This window comes from Nerophis ophidion, linkage group LG24, assembly GCF_033978795.1.
Source record: "Nerophis ophidion isolate RoL-2023_Sa linkage group LG24, RoL_Noph_v1.0, whole genome shotgun sequence".
NCBI lineage: Eukaryota > Metazoa > Chordata > Actinopteri > Syngnathiformes > Syngnathidae > Nerophis > Nerophis ophidion.
The window spans coordinates 23,210,614-23,227,528 of record NC_084634.1 but is presented as its reverse complement, the minus strand read 5'-3'; the positions used below and the strand labels follow the sequence as shown (position 1 = coordinate 23,227,528).

The window sequence follows — 16,915 nt, the reverse complement described above, 5'->3', positions numbered from 1 at the left end:
AATTCAAATTTAATTATTATTTGCAAAAAAAAAATAAAGTTTATGAGTTTGAACATCAAATATTTTGTCTTTGTAGTGCATTCAATTGAATATTGTCATGCCTGTTAAGCAAGGTTTATGTTTTGTCATGTTTTGTTTTGTTTTTGGACTCTTGCTTCACGTTTTGCATTTCTTGTTTTTTTGTTTCCATGCCAACCCATTGATTTTCACCTCGCCATCCTAGTCACGCCCCGTACCTCAGCTCTCACACCTGTTTCTCATTACCACTGCTACTACTTAAGTAATTTGCTTTATGTTCATCGTTCTGGGAACTTTGTTTGCTTGCTTGCTGGCCTGCTTGCCTTCATGCCTTCACGCACACACGCTACCCTTGCTGCACCTCCTTCATGCCCTCGTCCATAGTTCCATGTCATGTAAGTTGTTGTATATAGTCATAGTTAATTGCTTTTGTGCTAAGTCCTTTTGTTTATGTCCATAGTTCATTCATGCCATCGCGCAAGTGTTTTTGTTTTCCTGCTTGTATTTTGTAGCCAAATTCTGTACCTCCTTGTGAGCGCCCCTAGTTTGTTTATTTTTTATTATAGTGTTTAATTAAATATGTACCTGAATTCACGCCTGGCTCGTCCTGTAATTCCGCTGCGTCGAAGGAGCAAAACAAATCCATGTCACAGTCTTGACAAATATGGGTTGAAAAGGATTTGCAAATCATTGTATTCCGTTTATATTTACATCTAACACAATTTCCCAACTCAAATGGAAACAGGGTTTGTATTTTACAATTAAGCAAAACGCAACAAAAATGAAACAAACACACCAAAATATGAATGTGATGGGTGATAAAAAAAAACACCTACAATCTGAATCATCACTTTTCTTGCTGAACTTTGTTGTAAAAATTTCCTTCCGCGTCTGTCCCTGACACCCGCATTTCAGGCTGGCCGCTCTGGAAATATAGTTCCAAGACGTACGGTCATTTGAAAACATCACTGCACATCATAATGGCAGCAACAGTTTCCACCTAAAGATCTAAAAAAATTATTTGGGAATGTCCGGCGGGCCAGATTGAAAAGTTTACCAGGCCGCATGCTGCCCCCTTTAATTTGCCCAGATCTGGTGTAGATGGTGGAACGGTTTGAATCTGGTGAGAAAAAAGTTTGAAAAATTGCCCATTTATTGTCAACGGGGGAAAAAAATCCTTTATTTCAGGTAATGCCTGGTAATCTGGGATATTTGGGCATAAAAAAATAAATGGTACTTAACGTGTCCTGACCTAGCCGAACGTTTTGATTCTCCAGACAATAAAGCATCTTGTTAATCAGTCCCTCCAGGATTTTGCAATGGTGTCAATTTACGCAAAAATCATGCAGCGAAATCAGGCAATTTAGGCCACACCATTCACAAACAATCTCGCAAAACTGTGAAGGAACTAGTTATTATACAATTGCAACAAACTGATGGAAAACTTGCTTTAGTATCACAAGTCAAAGTGACAAGCAGATATTTTACTTCAGCTAGTGAATATTTGAATAGGGTTTCAATGAAAAAATAAAGCTTGGAATAGTTTGTTTAAACAAATAATACCAGGTCAAGAACTGAATTGGCATGCATTCCATTTTTTTTCTGTCAAAACTGAAATACATTAATCAAGAGAGATGAATTTCGGTATTGACACATAGTATTTCCAGGCATTCGCGATCCATTTAACATGATGGCCCTTGGGTCTCGACTTTGACAACAGACAAAAGTCTGTATTTTGTTCCATTATCACTCGCTGTGTAATGGTTCGATCTCACAAAACTTTTTATTTGTCTCGTTCCAATCTGTCTTCTTTCCCAGTTCTCACAGAGGCTTATTCAAAACCTCATGCCATAAAACCTGTACATCGGATCCAGTTGTGCTGACTCATGAAAGATAAAGAAAATGCTCACGGCGTCTTGATCGCACGTTTGATTTTTTTCTTGCAGGTTCAGTCTGCTATCAGATCAGCCGTCAAGGAGGTGGATGCTGTCTTACTGCTGCTCAATGCTCAGGTTTTTTTTTTTATCACACAAGATACTATCTTCTATTATTGGATTGGTATCTGACTGATATCTGTGTCCAACTGTACTGCAGCTAAAGCGAACCATTGTCAGCGTTGCATTGTGGGATGGAGAACGTGATACGTCGCACAGCAAGTATGTTCTTATCAACTTTCTTAGGAACTGTAGCAATATCCATTAGTTGTATTGATATACAAAGCCCAAACCAAAGCAAGTTGGCACATTGTGTAAATGCTAAATAAAAACAGAATACAATGCTTTGCAAATCCTTTTCAACCTATATTCAATTGAATAGACTGCAAAGACAAGATACCTAATGTTTGAACTGGAGAACTTTATTTTTTTTGCAAATATTAGCTCATTTGGCATTTAATGCCAGCAACTTTAAAAAAAAAAAAAAAAGCTGGCACAAGTGGCAAAAGACTGAGCAAGTTGAGGAATGCTCATCAAGCACTTGTTTGGAACATCCCACAGGTGAACAGGCTAATAGGGAATAAGTGGGTGCCATGATTGGGTATAGAAGCAGCTTGCATGAAATGCTCAGTCATTCACAAACAAGGATGGGTTGAGGGTCACCACTTTGTGAACAAATGCATGAGCAAATTGTCCAACAACTCAACGATCTATTGCAAGGAATTTAGGGATTTCACCATCTACGGTCCGTAATATCAAAATGTTCAGAGAATCTGGAGAAATCAGTGCACATAAGCAATGATTTCATGGACCTTCGATCCCTCAGGCGGTACTGCATCAAAAACTGACATCAACGTGTAAAGGATATTACCACATGGGCTCAGGAACACTTCAGAAAACCACTGTCAGTAACTACAGTTTGTCGCTACATCTGTAAGTGCAAGTTAAAACCTTACTATGCAAAGCAAAAGCCATTTACCAACAACACCCAGAAACGCTGCCGGATTCGCTCGGCCCAAGCTCACCTAAGAGGGATTGATGCAAAGTGGAAACGTGTTCTGTGGTCTGACGAGTCAACATTTCAAATTGTTTTTGGAAACTGTGGACGTTGTGTCCTCCCGACCAAAGACGAAAAGAACCATCCGGATTGTTCTAGTATCTTGTCTTTGCAGTGTATTCAATTGAATATGAGTTGAAAAGGATTTGCAAACCATTGTATTCTGTTCTTATTTATGAATTACACAACGTGCCAACTTCACTGGTTTGGGGTTTTGTAATATTCCAGTCAGTCCCTCTAGGAATTAGTGATGTCACAATCGCGCCAATTGACGCAAATTCAACTATCCATCCATCCATTTTCTACCGCTTATTCCCTTTTCTGGGGTCGCGGGGGGTGCTGGCGCCTATCTCAGCTACAATCGGGCGGAAGGCGGCAAATTCAACTAATCCCCTAAATAATGCAGGGTCTCACAACTTCCTCGCACATTTAGGAGTGGTGCTCAAACGCGCAGGTCAACTCTCTAATCAAAACTTTTTTTGTGTAAACAAAGCAGAAACAGCCAGGTGTAACAATATATGAACTATTTATCAATCGAACTTCCCTTATGGCTCAGACTTGAGCCTTCTGGGTAATGTAGTATTATCAACATTGAGCAACACACCGGCATCCTTACTTCCTCTTTGACATCCATGTACAGTATATAGTTATTTAACCTTTATTTAAATAGGTTAAGGAAAGGAGTGACATATTTTAATTTACAATGCTGACCTAGCAAAGTATTTACATCTTAAGGATGTTGATGTGTGATAATCTCTCATCGTCTCTTATTTACCACATTTTCCGGACCATAGTGCGCACCAGATTATAAGGTACACTGCCGATGAATGGTCTTTTTTTGATCTAATTTTCATATAAAGCGCACAGGATTATAGGGCGCATTAAAGGAGTCATATTATTATTTTTCTCTAAATGGAAAACACTTCCTTGCTGTCTACATAAAATGTAATGATGGTTCTTTGGTCAAAACACTTAAAACATCCATTGCATATAAACAAAACCACAAGTTGATTTAATGTTATCAAAGAAATAGCCTGCAAAATCCTGGAGGGACCATCTAGTTATATGACATCCAATTCATTTTTCATTCAGTTACCACGTAATTCCAAACTAAAAATGTCAATATGTATTATATTTTTTCCATAACATTTTTAAATTATGACCTAATTAATTAATTTAGTATTGTTTTAGGATGACAGCACGCAGTGATGATTTATATTTAATAGACTCACATTTGATGGATAAATATGTTTTTTATCCTGAAAGATTGTGCCCATGTTTGGAACTCGATCAAGGGGAAGAGGTCAGACTTCAAAAGGCCATTCTTGCTCGTGCCCTGCAGGTTTGTTTCCTAATGTTGCAACACATTGTTATTGCAGTGCATTGTGGGACTTGTAGTCTTATTAAACAGATCAGTTCAAATAAAATCCTTTTTTTTTTACATTTTAATTGAATTAAAACAGAAAATAATCAATAATAATGTAATCATTATTATTAGTTATCTAATTGATATTAAATTAAAACATATTGCATTTAGAATAAATTAATAAAACAATAAAATTAGATTAATGATACATTTAAAAATAAACTAATATTTAATTTAATATACAAACCAACCAATCACAATTGTTTTATATAGCACTGAATTACAAGTACCTTAAAGGGCTTCACATATTTAATATTTATACATAAATAGTATTTATTATTGTAATTATTTTATTGTAATTTATCATACAAATAATTTGTATTTTAAGATAAAGTAGAATGGGATATTCTGTGCAGTGCAGATTCCAATTGTCCACATAAATAGGATAAAACACATGGATGTAAGAGGGAAACATTAAAGAACACAAAGGACATAAAAACATTTAAAGAGCACAGAGTTGATGCTGCCAGCTGCCACTTCAGAGGCACAATTTCTACATACAGCTACAAAGATAAAGTGTAATTTAATTTTTATTGTTAAGAAAATACAGCCCTTCCTTGCCATATTTGCTTTTTTTGCGGTTTCATCCCATTGTGGATTTTTTAAAATAAAGCATTTTTAACAACATTTTTGCCCTAAATAAAGCATTTCCAAGCATAAAAATGGCAAACTTCAGTAAATATAATCCATTACACAGTAGTATTTGCCACTAGATGAGGCCAAACTCACACGGTTCAGTATTGTGGCCAATGATTGGCCAAGTCTCAGGCAGCATTACTATATAGTGTAAAGCTGACTAAAGGGTTTTATACCATGTCTAGAGGACTCTCATCATATTAAAAACATTAGTTAGAAGGTACAAATCCCGTTTCCATATGAGTTAGGAAATTGTGATGTAAATATAAACGGAATACAATAATTTGCAAATCATTTTAAACCCATATTCAGTTGAATGCACTACAAAGACAACATATTTGATGTTCAAAATAATACATTTTTTAATTTTTTTTTAAAATAATCCTTAACTTTAATTTTGATGCCAGCAACATGTGATAAAGACGTTGGGAAAGGTGGCAATAAACACTGATAAAGTGGAGGAATGCTCATCAAACACTTATTTGGAACATCACACAGGTGTGCAGGCTAATTGGGAACAGGTGAGTGCCATGATTGGGTGTAAAAACAGCTTCCCAAAAAATGCTCAGTCTTTCACAAGAAAGGATGGGGCGAGGTACACCCCTTTGTCCACAACTGCGTGAGCAAATAGTCAAACAGTTTAAGAACAACGTTTCTCAAAGTGCAATTGCAAGAAATTTAGGGATTTCAACATCTACGGTCCATAATATCATCAAAAGGGTCAGAGAATTTGGAGAAATCAATCCACGTAAGCGACATGGCCGGAAACCAACATTGACTGACCGTGACCTTCGGTCCCTCAGACGGCACTGTATCAAAAACCGACATCAATATCTAAAGGATATCACCACATGGGTTCAGGAACACTTCAGAATACCACTGTCACTAAACACAGTTCGTCGCTATATCTGTAAGTGCAAGTTAAAGCTCTACTATGCAAAGTGAAAGCCATTATCAACAACATCTAGAAACGCCACCGGCATCTCTGGGCCCGAGATCACCTAAGATGGACTGATGCAAAGTGGAAAAGTGTTCTGTTGTCTGACGAGTCCACATTTCAAATTGTTTTTGGAAATATTCCACATCCGGACCAAAGGGGAAGGGAACCATCCAGACTGTTATCGAAGCAAAGTTCAAAAGCAAGCATCTATGATGATATGGGGGTGCATTAGTGCCCAAGGCATGGGTAACTTACACATCTGTGAAGGCACCATTAATGCTGAAAGGTACATACAGGTTTTGGAAGAACATATGCTGCCACTTAAGTGCCGTCTTTTTCATGGACGCCCCTGCTTATTTCAGCAAGACAATGCCAAGCCACATCAGCACGTGTTACAACAGCGTGGCTTCGTAAAGAAAGAGTGCGGGTACTTTCCTGGCCCGCCTGCAGTCCAGACCTGTCACCCATGGAAAATGTGTGGCTCATTATGAAGCGTGAAATACAACAGCGGAGACCCCGGACTTTTGAACGACTGAAGCTCTATATAAAACAAAAATGGGAAAGAATTCCACGTTCAAAGCTTCAACAATTAGTTTCCTCAGTTCCCAAAAGTTTATTGAGTGTTGTTAAAAGAAAAGGTGATGTAACACAGTGGTGAACATGCCCTTTACCAACTACTTTGTCACGTGTTGCAGCCATGAAACTGTAAGTTAATTATTAGTTGCAAAAAAAAAAAAAATGTATGAGTTTGAACATCAAATATCTTGTCTTTGTAGTGCATTCAACTGAATATGGGTTGAAAAGGATTTGCAAATCCTTGCATTCCGTTTATATTTGCATCTAACACAATTTCCCAACTCATATGGAAATAGGGTTTGTAGTAAAAAAAATGTTATGCTCTCCCTATGGAAATGTTCAATCAATAACTAATGATTCTTAATTCTCGTAAAATTAATCGCGGTTATGTCTGGCACCAATTAACACCAATAAACAAGGGATTACTGTTCTATCAAACATACATAGTTATTAATAAAGTTACTAATACTATTGATTGTAATTTTAAATGTGCTTGAGCATTCTTAAAAACACATTATTTTGGTCTAAACTGCTTAACTAACAAGGGTCAATTTCCCTTCTGACACGATGGCTATGTGCAGGATTCTTTGGAAGAGCTCCTGGTGGAGAAGGACTGGTACAGTGACAGAAACGACTTCACCGTCATCTTACAGGATACTCCTCTCAGCACGCATGTCATTTCTGATGAAGTGAGTCACCTTTGGCACCACGGACATCAACAGAAATGGGAACACAACACGAGCCCAATGGTTCAGAAATCTTACTAGCCAATGGCACACATGACCAAAGACTTAAAACAGAAATGACTACCGTACATCTAACCCAGGGATGTGCACCCTTTATGATTAAACGAGCCATTTTGTCCACTAATAAAAAATAGTTTGGTGGTGAAGGCAAAATTTAAATAATTTCTTTTTAAATGTGTCTTTTTTTGGATGTATGAATGTTATCTTACCGTAGGGTACTCGGCCTTATACATTTATGGCCTTTTACAGTCAGAAATCATAGACCTCTTAAAAAAACGCACAAAAACATGTCAAAAGACTCTCAAAGAGGTTGCCAACCTCTGATCTAACCTGTTGATAACAGGAGCTAACTGAGCTGTATATTTTGTCCAGATCGGGAAACCTCTCTCTGAGTCCCAAGCGTCACATGAAACTGATAAACTGATGGTGCAGTTGTGGACAAACTTGGTGAGGACCATTGTCAAGACTCAGTCTTCAGACAACGTGTCATTTTTTGTCTCCGTTATGTCCTTCAGCTGCAGCCCACAAGTGCCAAACATAACACGGATGACGACGGAAACATCATTGCATTGCAATGTCCAACTGAGGTGAGTGTCTATACTTTCTCCCATTCTGCCAGTAGACATAGTAATCAGTTGCCCCAGGATTTTGTGAGCTTTTTTTGTTGACTGTTGCGGCCTTTAATGCCTGAACTTTATCAGCAAGTTGCGACAAAAGTTGTGATGGTTTGAGTTTTTTTCAATACCATTGAATAAGCGATTTTTGGAATTCGTAATCAATGTATATTAAGTGCCCTTTGTAAGAAAATAACATGATTTTAACAAATTTAACTAAATATATACTTTTTTTTTAGTTTTTAAGTGTGTGTACCTAAAGCCTCTCTGAGTTCAAATAACTGGACTGTCTTAATAAATAACGAGTGCTGTCAAACAATTAAAAATAAATCTGATTAATCACACTGTTTTATTTTGATTAACTAATATTACTCACAGCAAACTACTTGCTTGCATCATTTTATTTTAAAAAAAGACCTCAAAATTTTGACACAAGTGCAATTTTACTGTCAGAATCTCACACAAGAACATTTTTAAACGTTTTACTTGAATACACGTCATTTATTTGCTCAAAACTTGGTAAAAGTTTTCTGAAAAGCTCAGTTGTGGTGTATTTTGAAGTGACATTTGACACCGAGCCCACCAGTAACTCGCCATTGTTACGGCTACTCTTGCGTTCCAAAAAATAAAGATAAAAATAGCAGAGTAGCCCTGAGGAGGAGGTCTATGACTCATTAAATTCCTTAATAAGCACTCACGGAGATATTTCGAGATTCAAACTGATTATAATTTATTTTCACTAACAAAAAATATTCTTCGTGGTTGACTTCAACATAATCAAAATAACTTATATAGCGGTAAATAAACTGTTTTACTCCTCACTCCTTCAACATGATAGACATACAAAAGGAGCACCCAGATGTGCGCTCTTCTTAATCATAGGAGGAGGAAGTGGCTCACCAGGAGGAGCGAGAACAGCAGACCTGTGTGTGTGTGTGTATATACACACACATATATATATATATATATACACACACATATATATATATATACATATATATATATATATATATATATATATGTATATGTATATATATATATATATATACATATACATATATGTGTGTATGTATGTATGTATATATATATATATACTAGGGGTGTGGAAAAAAATCGAATCGTTTATGTTGTGGGATTCAGAATAGATAGTAATTTTTTTTTAAATCGATTTTTTGTTTTGATTTAAAAAAAAATGTTTTGTAGTTATTTATTTTTTCAATCAATCCAACAAACCACTACACAGCAATACCATAACAATGCAATCCAATTCCAAAACCAAACCAGCAACACTCAGAACTGCAAAAAACAGAGTAATTGAGAGGAGACACAAACACGACACAGAACAAACCAAAAGTAGTAAAACAAAAAATAATATCATCAACAACAGTATCAATATTAGTAATAATTTCAGCATAGCAGTGATTAAAAATCCCTCATTGACATTATCAGACATTTGTAAAAATAAAAAAAAAGTGTCACATTGGCTTACACTTGCATCACATCTCATAAGCTTGACAACACACTGTGTCCAATATTTTCACAAATATAAAATAAGTCATATTTTTGGTTCGTTTAATAGTTAAAACAAATTTACATCATTGCAATCAGTTGGTAAAACATTGTCCTTTACAATTATAAAAGCTTTTTTACAAAAATCTACTACTCTGCTTGCATGTCAGCAGACTGGGGTAGATCCTGCTGAAATCCTATGTATTGAATGAATACAGAATCCTTTTAAATCGGGGAAAAAAAAAATCGTTTTTGAATAGAGAATCGAATCGAATTGAAAAAAATCGATACATTATCGAATTGTGACCCCAAGAATCGATATTGAATCGAATCGTGGGACACCCAAAGATTCACAGCCCTAATATACACATACATACATATATATATATATATATATACACATACATACACACATCCATCCATCCATTTTCTACCGCTTATCCTCTTTTGGGGTTGCGGGGGGCGCTGGCGCCTATCTCAGCTACAATCGGGCGGAAGGCGGGGTACACCCTGGACAAGTCGCCACCTCATCACAGGGCCAACACAGATAGACAGACAACATTCACACTCACATTCACAAACTAGGGCCAATTTAGTGTTGCCAATCAACCTATCCCCAGGTGCATGTCTTTGGAAGTGGGAGGAAGCCGGATTACCCGGAGGGAACCCACACATTCACGGGGAGAACATGCAAACTCCACACAGAAAGATCCCGAGCCTGGATTTGAACCCAGGACTGCAGGACATTCGTATTGTGAGGCAGACGCACTAACCCCTCTGCCACCGTGAAGCATATATATATATATTATATATACCGTATTTTTCTGATTATAAGTCGCTCGGGAGTATACGTCGCACTTGCCGAAAATGCATAATAAAGAAGGAAAAAAAACCATATACGTCGGACTGGAGTATAAGTCGCATTTTTGGGGGAAATTTATTTGACAAAATCCAACACCAAGAATAGACATTTGAAAGGCAATTTAAAATAAATAAAGAATAGTGAACAGGCTGAATAAGTGTACGTTATATGACACATAAATAACCAACTGAGAAGGTACCTGGTATGTTAACGTAACATATTATGGTAAGAGTCATTCAAATAACTATAACATATAGAACATGCTATACGTTTACCAAACAATCTGTCACTCCTAATCGATGAATCTGATGAAATCTTCCTCGATGTCGCTTCTAAACAACTCTGCCAACTCCAAAGGTATGCGCCTCTTGTCGTTTTCTGCTGCATATTTCACTACGTCCAGCTTGTAATCTGCAGTACATGATTTCCTTTTCGGTGCCATAGCTTGTAATCTGCAGTACATGATTTCCTTTTCGGTGCCATTTTCATTCAGTCCTTCTCAGTTTTTATAAGTTACCGCCAACGATGAAATGATCCATTTTAATAGCTACGGCAGTAGCATATAGCAGTTCGCATTCCATGACCCACAATGCATTTCTGCCATGACCCGCTCCCACCAAATTCTTATAGGTTGACGTGTATGTGACGATTGCTGACGTGTGTGTGACGATTGCTGACGTTTTCTTCGTCTCTTCCGCGAATGAGATAAATAATAATATTTGATATTTTACGGTAATGTGTTAATTTAACACATATGTCGCTCCGGAGTATATGTTGACCCCCGGCCAAAATATGAAAAAAATGTGACTTATAGTCCGAAAAAAAAAAATAAATATATATATATATATTTTTTTTTTTCTTTTTCTGATAAAAACAATGTTCATAATGTTATTCCTTGTTGTAAGTTGATCTATATTTATTTTTCTTTAATGTTGATAAGGACACAATGTTATGCATAGGTGTACAAGTTTATAGACAAATGATACGGGAGGGGTGGCGCTAAAGGTTATCTTCTTATTTTCTGTTATTTTCATAACAAAAAATATTTGCGAAGCACTGCCATACGGTAGAGAAGCATGTGCAGCCAAAATCAATTGTGTGAATTATCTGCGTTTCTACATGATTAATGACATATTTTTTGTGATCTATTCACACACAGTACGGAATTGACTTTTGACAGCCCTGTTTATAACTAATAATACATAAAATCTATGCAAAGAAAACACATCAAATTGTTCCTTATGTCCCTGCTCTGTCGTCCGTACACATTCTCTGCGTATGTTATACGCTTGAAAAATGTTCTTACTAGGGCTGTCAAATTTAACAAGTTCACTCATGCGAATAATAACAAAAAATAATGAATGACCCAATTAATTTTCATCGCGCATGCTTCTTTACTTTAAACGCCGATGGTTACCTGCAGGCCGGGTTGGGATGCTATGTGCAAAAATTAGTCAGGACACTTCTGAGTGTTGGCAAATATCACTTCAAAAAACACCTGACAGGTATTTAGATAAAACCAAGGTCATTTGCATATATTGCAGCAATTAAATATCTTATCGCAGTAGAACAACTTTAAAGAGGTCTTATCATAAATGTTTTTTTCTACTTTTAAAACACTTCCTTGTGGTCTACATAACATGTATAATGGTTCTTCGGTCCACATTTTGCATAGATTATGTTTCACTGACCGTTTTGAAGCCGCTTTCTGATTGTTTTCTTCAGAATTGTGTGCGGTTTTATTTATGTGGCTCTACTTCAACGACATCTTCTCCCTGTCCGCCATGTTATAGTTTTTAGCACTTTCGTATTGTCTACTGACGACTATAAGTTCAAATTATACGCTACTTTATATTATAAATTGTACTTTATATTATAAATTGTAAGAGCAGAGGATGCATGTGCATGTACAAACCTGTCTGTCCCACAACAGGAGGATAGAGAAAAAGAAGGAGCTTATTGACTATAGCTTTGAACTACAATGAGGGACTCGCGCAAATATCTTCGGGTAAATCGCTACCATATATGGAGATATTTGCTGACGTCACACTCAGGAAAAACATTACAAATTGGGAAAATTACAAATAACTCGTTTGGAGGAAGTATATAGGAAGGCAAGATTGTTTAGTAAATATCCCCGCCTTGCCTCCATGGTTTGATATAAAAATTTCAGGACTTAAGCAGATACAAAATTCACAAAAAACGGTATCAATATGTATGAAAACATCAAATAAAAGCAAAACATGTTTTTGAGACAGCCGCTAGCAAGAACGCTATTAGCAGTGAATGACAAGCAACTCTAGAGGAGTATATACAGTGGGGCAAAAAAGTATTTAGTCAGCCACCGATTGTGCAAGTTCTCCCTCTTAAAATGATGACAGAGGTCTGTAATTTTCATCATAGGTACACTTCAACTGTGAGAGACAGAATGGTGAAAAAAAATCCAGGAATTCACATTGTAGGAATTTTTAAGAATTTATTTGTAAATTATGGTTGAAAATAAGTATTTGGTCAACCATTCAAAGCTCTCACTGATGGAAGGAGGCTTTGGCTGAAAATCTCACGATACATGGCTCCATTCATTCTTTCCTTAACACGGATCAATCGTCCTGTCCCCTTAGCAGAAAATCAGCCCCAAAGCATGATGTTTCCACCCCCATGTTTCACAGTAGGTGTGGTGTTCTTGGGATGCAACTCAGTATTCTTCTTCCTCCAAATACGACAAGTTGAGTTTATACCAAAATGGATACATGGATGATACAGCAGAGGATTGGGAGAATGTCATGTGGTCAGATGAAACCAAAATAGAACTTTTTGGTATAAACTCAACTCGTTGTGTTTGGAGGAAGAAGAATACTGAGTTACATTCCAAGAACACCATAACTACTGTGAAGCATGGGGGTGGAAACATCATTCTTTGGGGCTGATTTTCTGCTAAGGGGATAGGACGATTGATCCGTTTTAAGGGAAAAATGAATGGGGCCATGTATCGTGAGATTTTGAGCCAAAACCTCCTTCCATCAGTGAGAGCTTTGAATGGTTGACCAAATACTTATTTTCCACCATAATTTACAAATAAATTCTTTAAAATTCCTACAATGTGAATTCCTGGATTTTTTTTCACATTTTGTCTCTCACAGTTGAAGTGTACCTATGATTACAGACCTCTGTCATCATTTTAAATGAAAGAACTTGCACAATCGGTGGTTCACTAAATACTTTTTTGCCCCACTGTACCCGCGGCAATGTTGTCAACAGAAAGTAGCACAAAAAAGTAAAGACAGGGATTCTCAAACTGGTACACGGGCTCCATATAATCCAAAGAATCACTTGATTAAAATGCAGTGTTTTATTTTCCTATTTTCAAACACTGTGGTACTGTTGAAACTGTGTGTAATGGTACAATGGTCAAAAATATTAAATATTTTTGTTAAATAAAACCTCTGCCTTTATTTTAATGACTACATACGCCACTGTATTTTATTGATGGTCATTTCGGTGGTACTTAAAGGGGCAAGTGTTTTCTAAGGTGGCACTTGGTGAAAAAAGTTTGAGAACACCTGAGTTAAGCAATGCTTTTGGAGCCACTGTGATTTATCATGATTAATCCAAATTCAAAAGTGTGATTAAACTGATTTAAACATGCATAATTTGACTGCACTAATTTTAACACACTGCTTGTACTTTGCTCCTGCTTTCGTGAAGAACATTTCTCATCTCTAGCGGGGATTTTTGTTTCAGGCAAAGTTTTAAGGCTGCGCATAATTTGTTTGAATATGTGTGATTGCAATATGGCGAATTCCTGGAAAGAGTGAAAAATAATTGATTATATTTATATAGTGCTTGAAGCTTGTGGGTATTCATTTAGGCCAGTGGTTCTCAACCTTTTTTAAGTGATGTACCCCCTGTGAACATTTTTTTTAATTCAAGTACCCCCTAATCAGAGCAAAGCATTTTTGTTTGAAAAAAAGAGATAAAGAAGTAAAATACAGCACTATGTCATCATTTTCTGATTTATTAAATTGTATAACAGTGCAAAATATTGCTCATTTATAGTGGTCTTTCTTGAACTATTTGGAAAAAATATATAAAAATAACTAAAAACTTGTTTAAAAATAAACAAGTGATTCAATTATAAATAAAGATTTTTACACATAGAAGTATGATCATCAACTTAAAGTGCCCTCTTTGGGGATTTTAATAAAGATCCATCTGGATTCATGAACTTAATTCTAAACATTTCTTCACAAAAAAAGAAATGTTCAACAACAATATTTATGGAACATGTCCACACAAAAAAATAGCTGTCAACACTGAATATTGCATTGTTGTATTTTTTTTCCCCACAATTTATGAACTAACGGTCATATTTTGTTGAAGTATTATTTAATAAATATATTTATAAAGGATTTTTGAATTGTTGCTATTTTTAGAATATTTAAAAAAAAATCTCACGTACCCCTTGGCACACCTTCGAATACCCCCAGGGGTACGCGTACCCACATTTGAGAACCACTGATTTAGGCTATTTTATATTTAATACTGAGCCAAATGGAAAAAAAACTATAAACGTACTGTACGTCTACTTAAGATAGGAAGTGACAGCTCTTAAAACACTTCATAGATTTGAAAGAAAACCAATTTTTCCTTGCACTTTCAAAGGATCGTCCTTTTGTGAGGACGAAAGGGAACTCGCCTACAAATCACACCAGCAGCGCCTCTCCTCCCGTCCACCCAGTGAGTGAGAGGCTTCGTGTGACTTTAAGCCAACATGAGAGCAGCTTTGTGCGCATGTTTTTTAGTCCTGACTGTGGCTGTGCTATGTGTGTCTGCTCAGACAACTGGCACTAAGATTCCCTGTGAGGATGGCAGCCCCTCCGACTCCATACCCACTTCGGGTAAGTTGTGAACAAAATATTCATACTTTTATGGTCAATGTTAATTAACTACAAATATGCTGTCTTGCTGATGCACCTTGTGCTTTTATCAGTGCATGAACTCAGGCCAGGAGATATCAGAGTGGTTGCTGCCATAGGAGACTCTTTGACAGTGAGTAAACCTTATTGTAAAGGGATTTCCATAACAGTAAATACACAATATAATTTCAAAAAGTCAACATGATTAATCATATAATGTGGAAAACAGTCACAGTGTACGCTGCTCGGGATTCACGACTTTAAAACTCAAGGACTGCGAAACCCTGCAAAGAATGTGCACCAATAAAGCATTTCATCTTTCTTACTAAACGTATTTGTTCTATCAATTTTGACAGAAAAAATGCATGTATTTTTGCATGTCTTTCGAACTTAAAAACAATCTGGCCATGCAAAAACATTGTATTAACACAGGGGTGCCCAAAGTACTTGTTGGTATATTGTTGGATAAAAAATAATAGTAAAACTGTGAGAGCAAAAAAGGAAAAATGTGTGATTTACAGCAAAAAAAAAACAACCCAAAATTTTATATTAATAGCTAAAAAGTCAATATATGGGGGCCATTCGGACTTTTTTTAAATATTTAATTAAAAAAAGATTTAATAAAAGGACATTACACATATTTAAAGACAAAACTTTGGTCCAAAGACATGCACCTGGGGATAAGCTGCTTGGCAACACTAAATTGGCCCTAGTGTGTTAATGTGAGTGTGTACAGTATGTTGTCTGTCTGTCTGTGTTGGCCCTGCATTGAAAGGTGACTTTTCCAGGGTGTACGCCGCCTTCCGCCCGAGTGTAGCTGAGATAGGCTCCCGCGCCCCCCACGACCCTGAAAGGAATAAGCGGTAGAAAATGGATGGATACATAGAAACAAATCAATAATATTTAATGACAAAACATTGGGTTATAAGTTATAAGTTGTTATAAGTGACAGTGTATTATTATAGTATCAAAAGTTCAGCTAAAAATTAAATTCACGTCTTTTTTTTTTAATATAACATATTTGTTGTATTTTTCTAATCCGTACAATAATTACCGTATTTTCAGGATTATAAATCGAAAAATATTTTTTCGTATATTAGCCAAACCGGACTATAAGCAGCAGATACATACACCGGTAAGTAGTGAAATTCGATATTTACATGGAATGATATTGTAAATGTTTATTTACATAACTTAATTGTTTATAAACAGTGCCTGTAACACAACAGTTAAACAGCCGATTAAACAAAACATAAAAGTTTTTGGTCTTTATTCAGCTTTCATTAAAGTTAAAGTACCAATGATTGTCACACACACACACTAGGTGTGGTGAAATTTGTCCTCTGCATTTGACCCATCCCCTTGATCACCCCCTGGGAAGTGAGGGGGAGCAATGGGCAGCAGCGGTGCCGCACCCGGGAATCGTTTATGGTGATATCATGAGATGATATGAATGCAATATTCTTCTTTTTTAATATGTTTCAAGATGTTCATCAGGATTCTTTTTCCTTGTTCTTTGTAAACACTTTGAGTTTGAACAGTTTTATTTCAAGTGGTTAATGTTAGTACAGTGATTGTTTTGCTTAATCCTTTTCAGAAAGGAAAATCTATATAGACTAGTCGCACCTTTGTGTAGGCCGCAGGGTTCAACGCTTGGAAAAATAAAAAGTAGCAGCTCATA

At 36.3% G+C, this 16,915-nt stretch overlaps 1 protein-coding gene across 1 annotated transcript in view; it reads left to right on the top strand.

Moving 5' to 3' along the window:
* Positions 1 to 317: 317 nt before the first annotated feature.
* LOC133542001 (phospholipase B1, membrane-associated-like) overlaps positions 318 to 16,915 on the top strand; it is a 58,024-nt gene continuing 41,426 nt past the window's right edge. The window contains exons 1-10 of the mRNA XM_061885763.1: positions 318 to 413; positions 1,965 to 2,030; positions 2,113 to 2,174; positions 4,276 to 4,351; positions 7,169 to 7,276; positions 7,706 to 7,780; positions 7,849 to 7,920; positions 14,981 to 15,055; positions 15,156 to 15,216; positions 15,309 to 15,367. Of these exons, the coding sequence (XP_061741747.1) occupies positions 387 to 413; positions 1,965 to 2,030; positions 2,113 to 2,174; positions 4,276 to 4,351; positions 7,169 to 7,276; positions 7,706 to 7,780; positions 7,849 to 7,920; positions 14,981 to 15,055; positions 15,156 to 15,216; positions 15,309 to 15,367 (681 nt within the window). The 5' untranslated portion in view covers positions 318 to 386. The remainder of the gene's footprint in view (positions 414 to 1,964; positions 2,031 to 2,112; positions 2,175 to 4,275; positions 4,352 to 7,168; positions 7,277 to 7,705; positions 7,781 to 7,848; positions 7,921 to 14,980; positions 15,056 to 15,155; positions 15,217 to 15,308; positions 15,368 to 16,915) is intronic.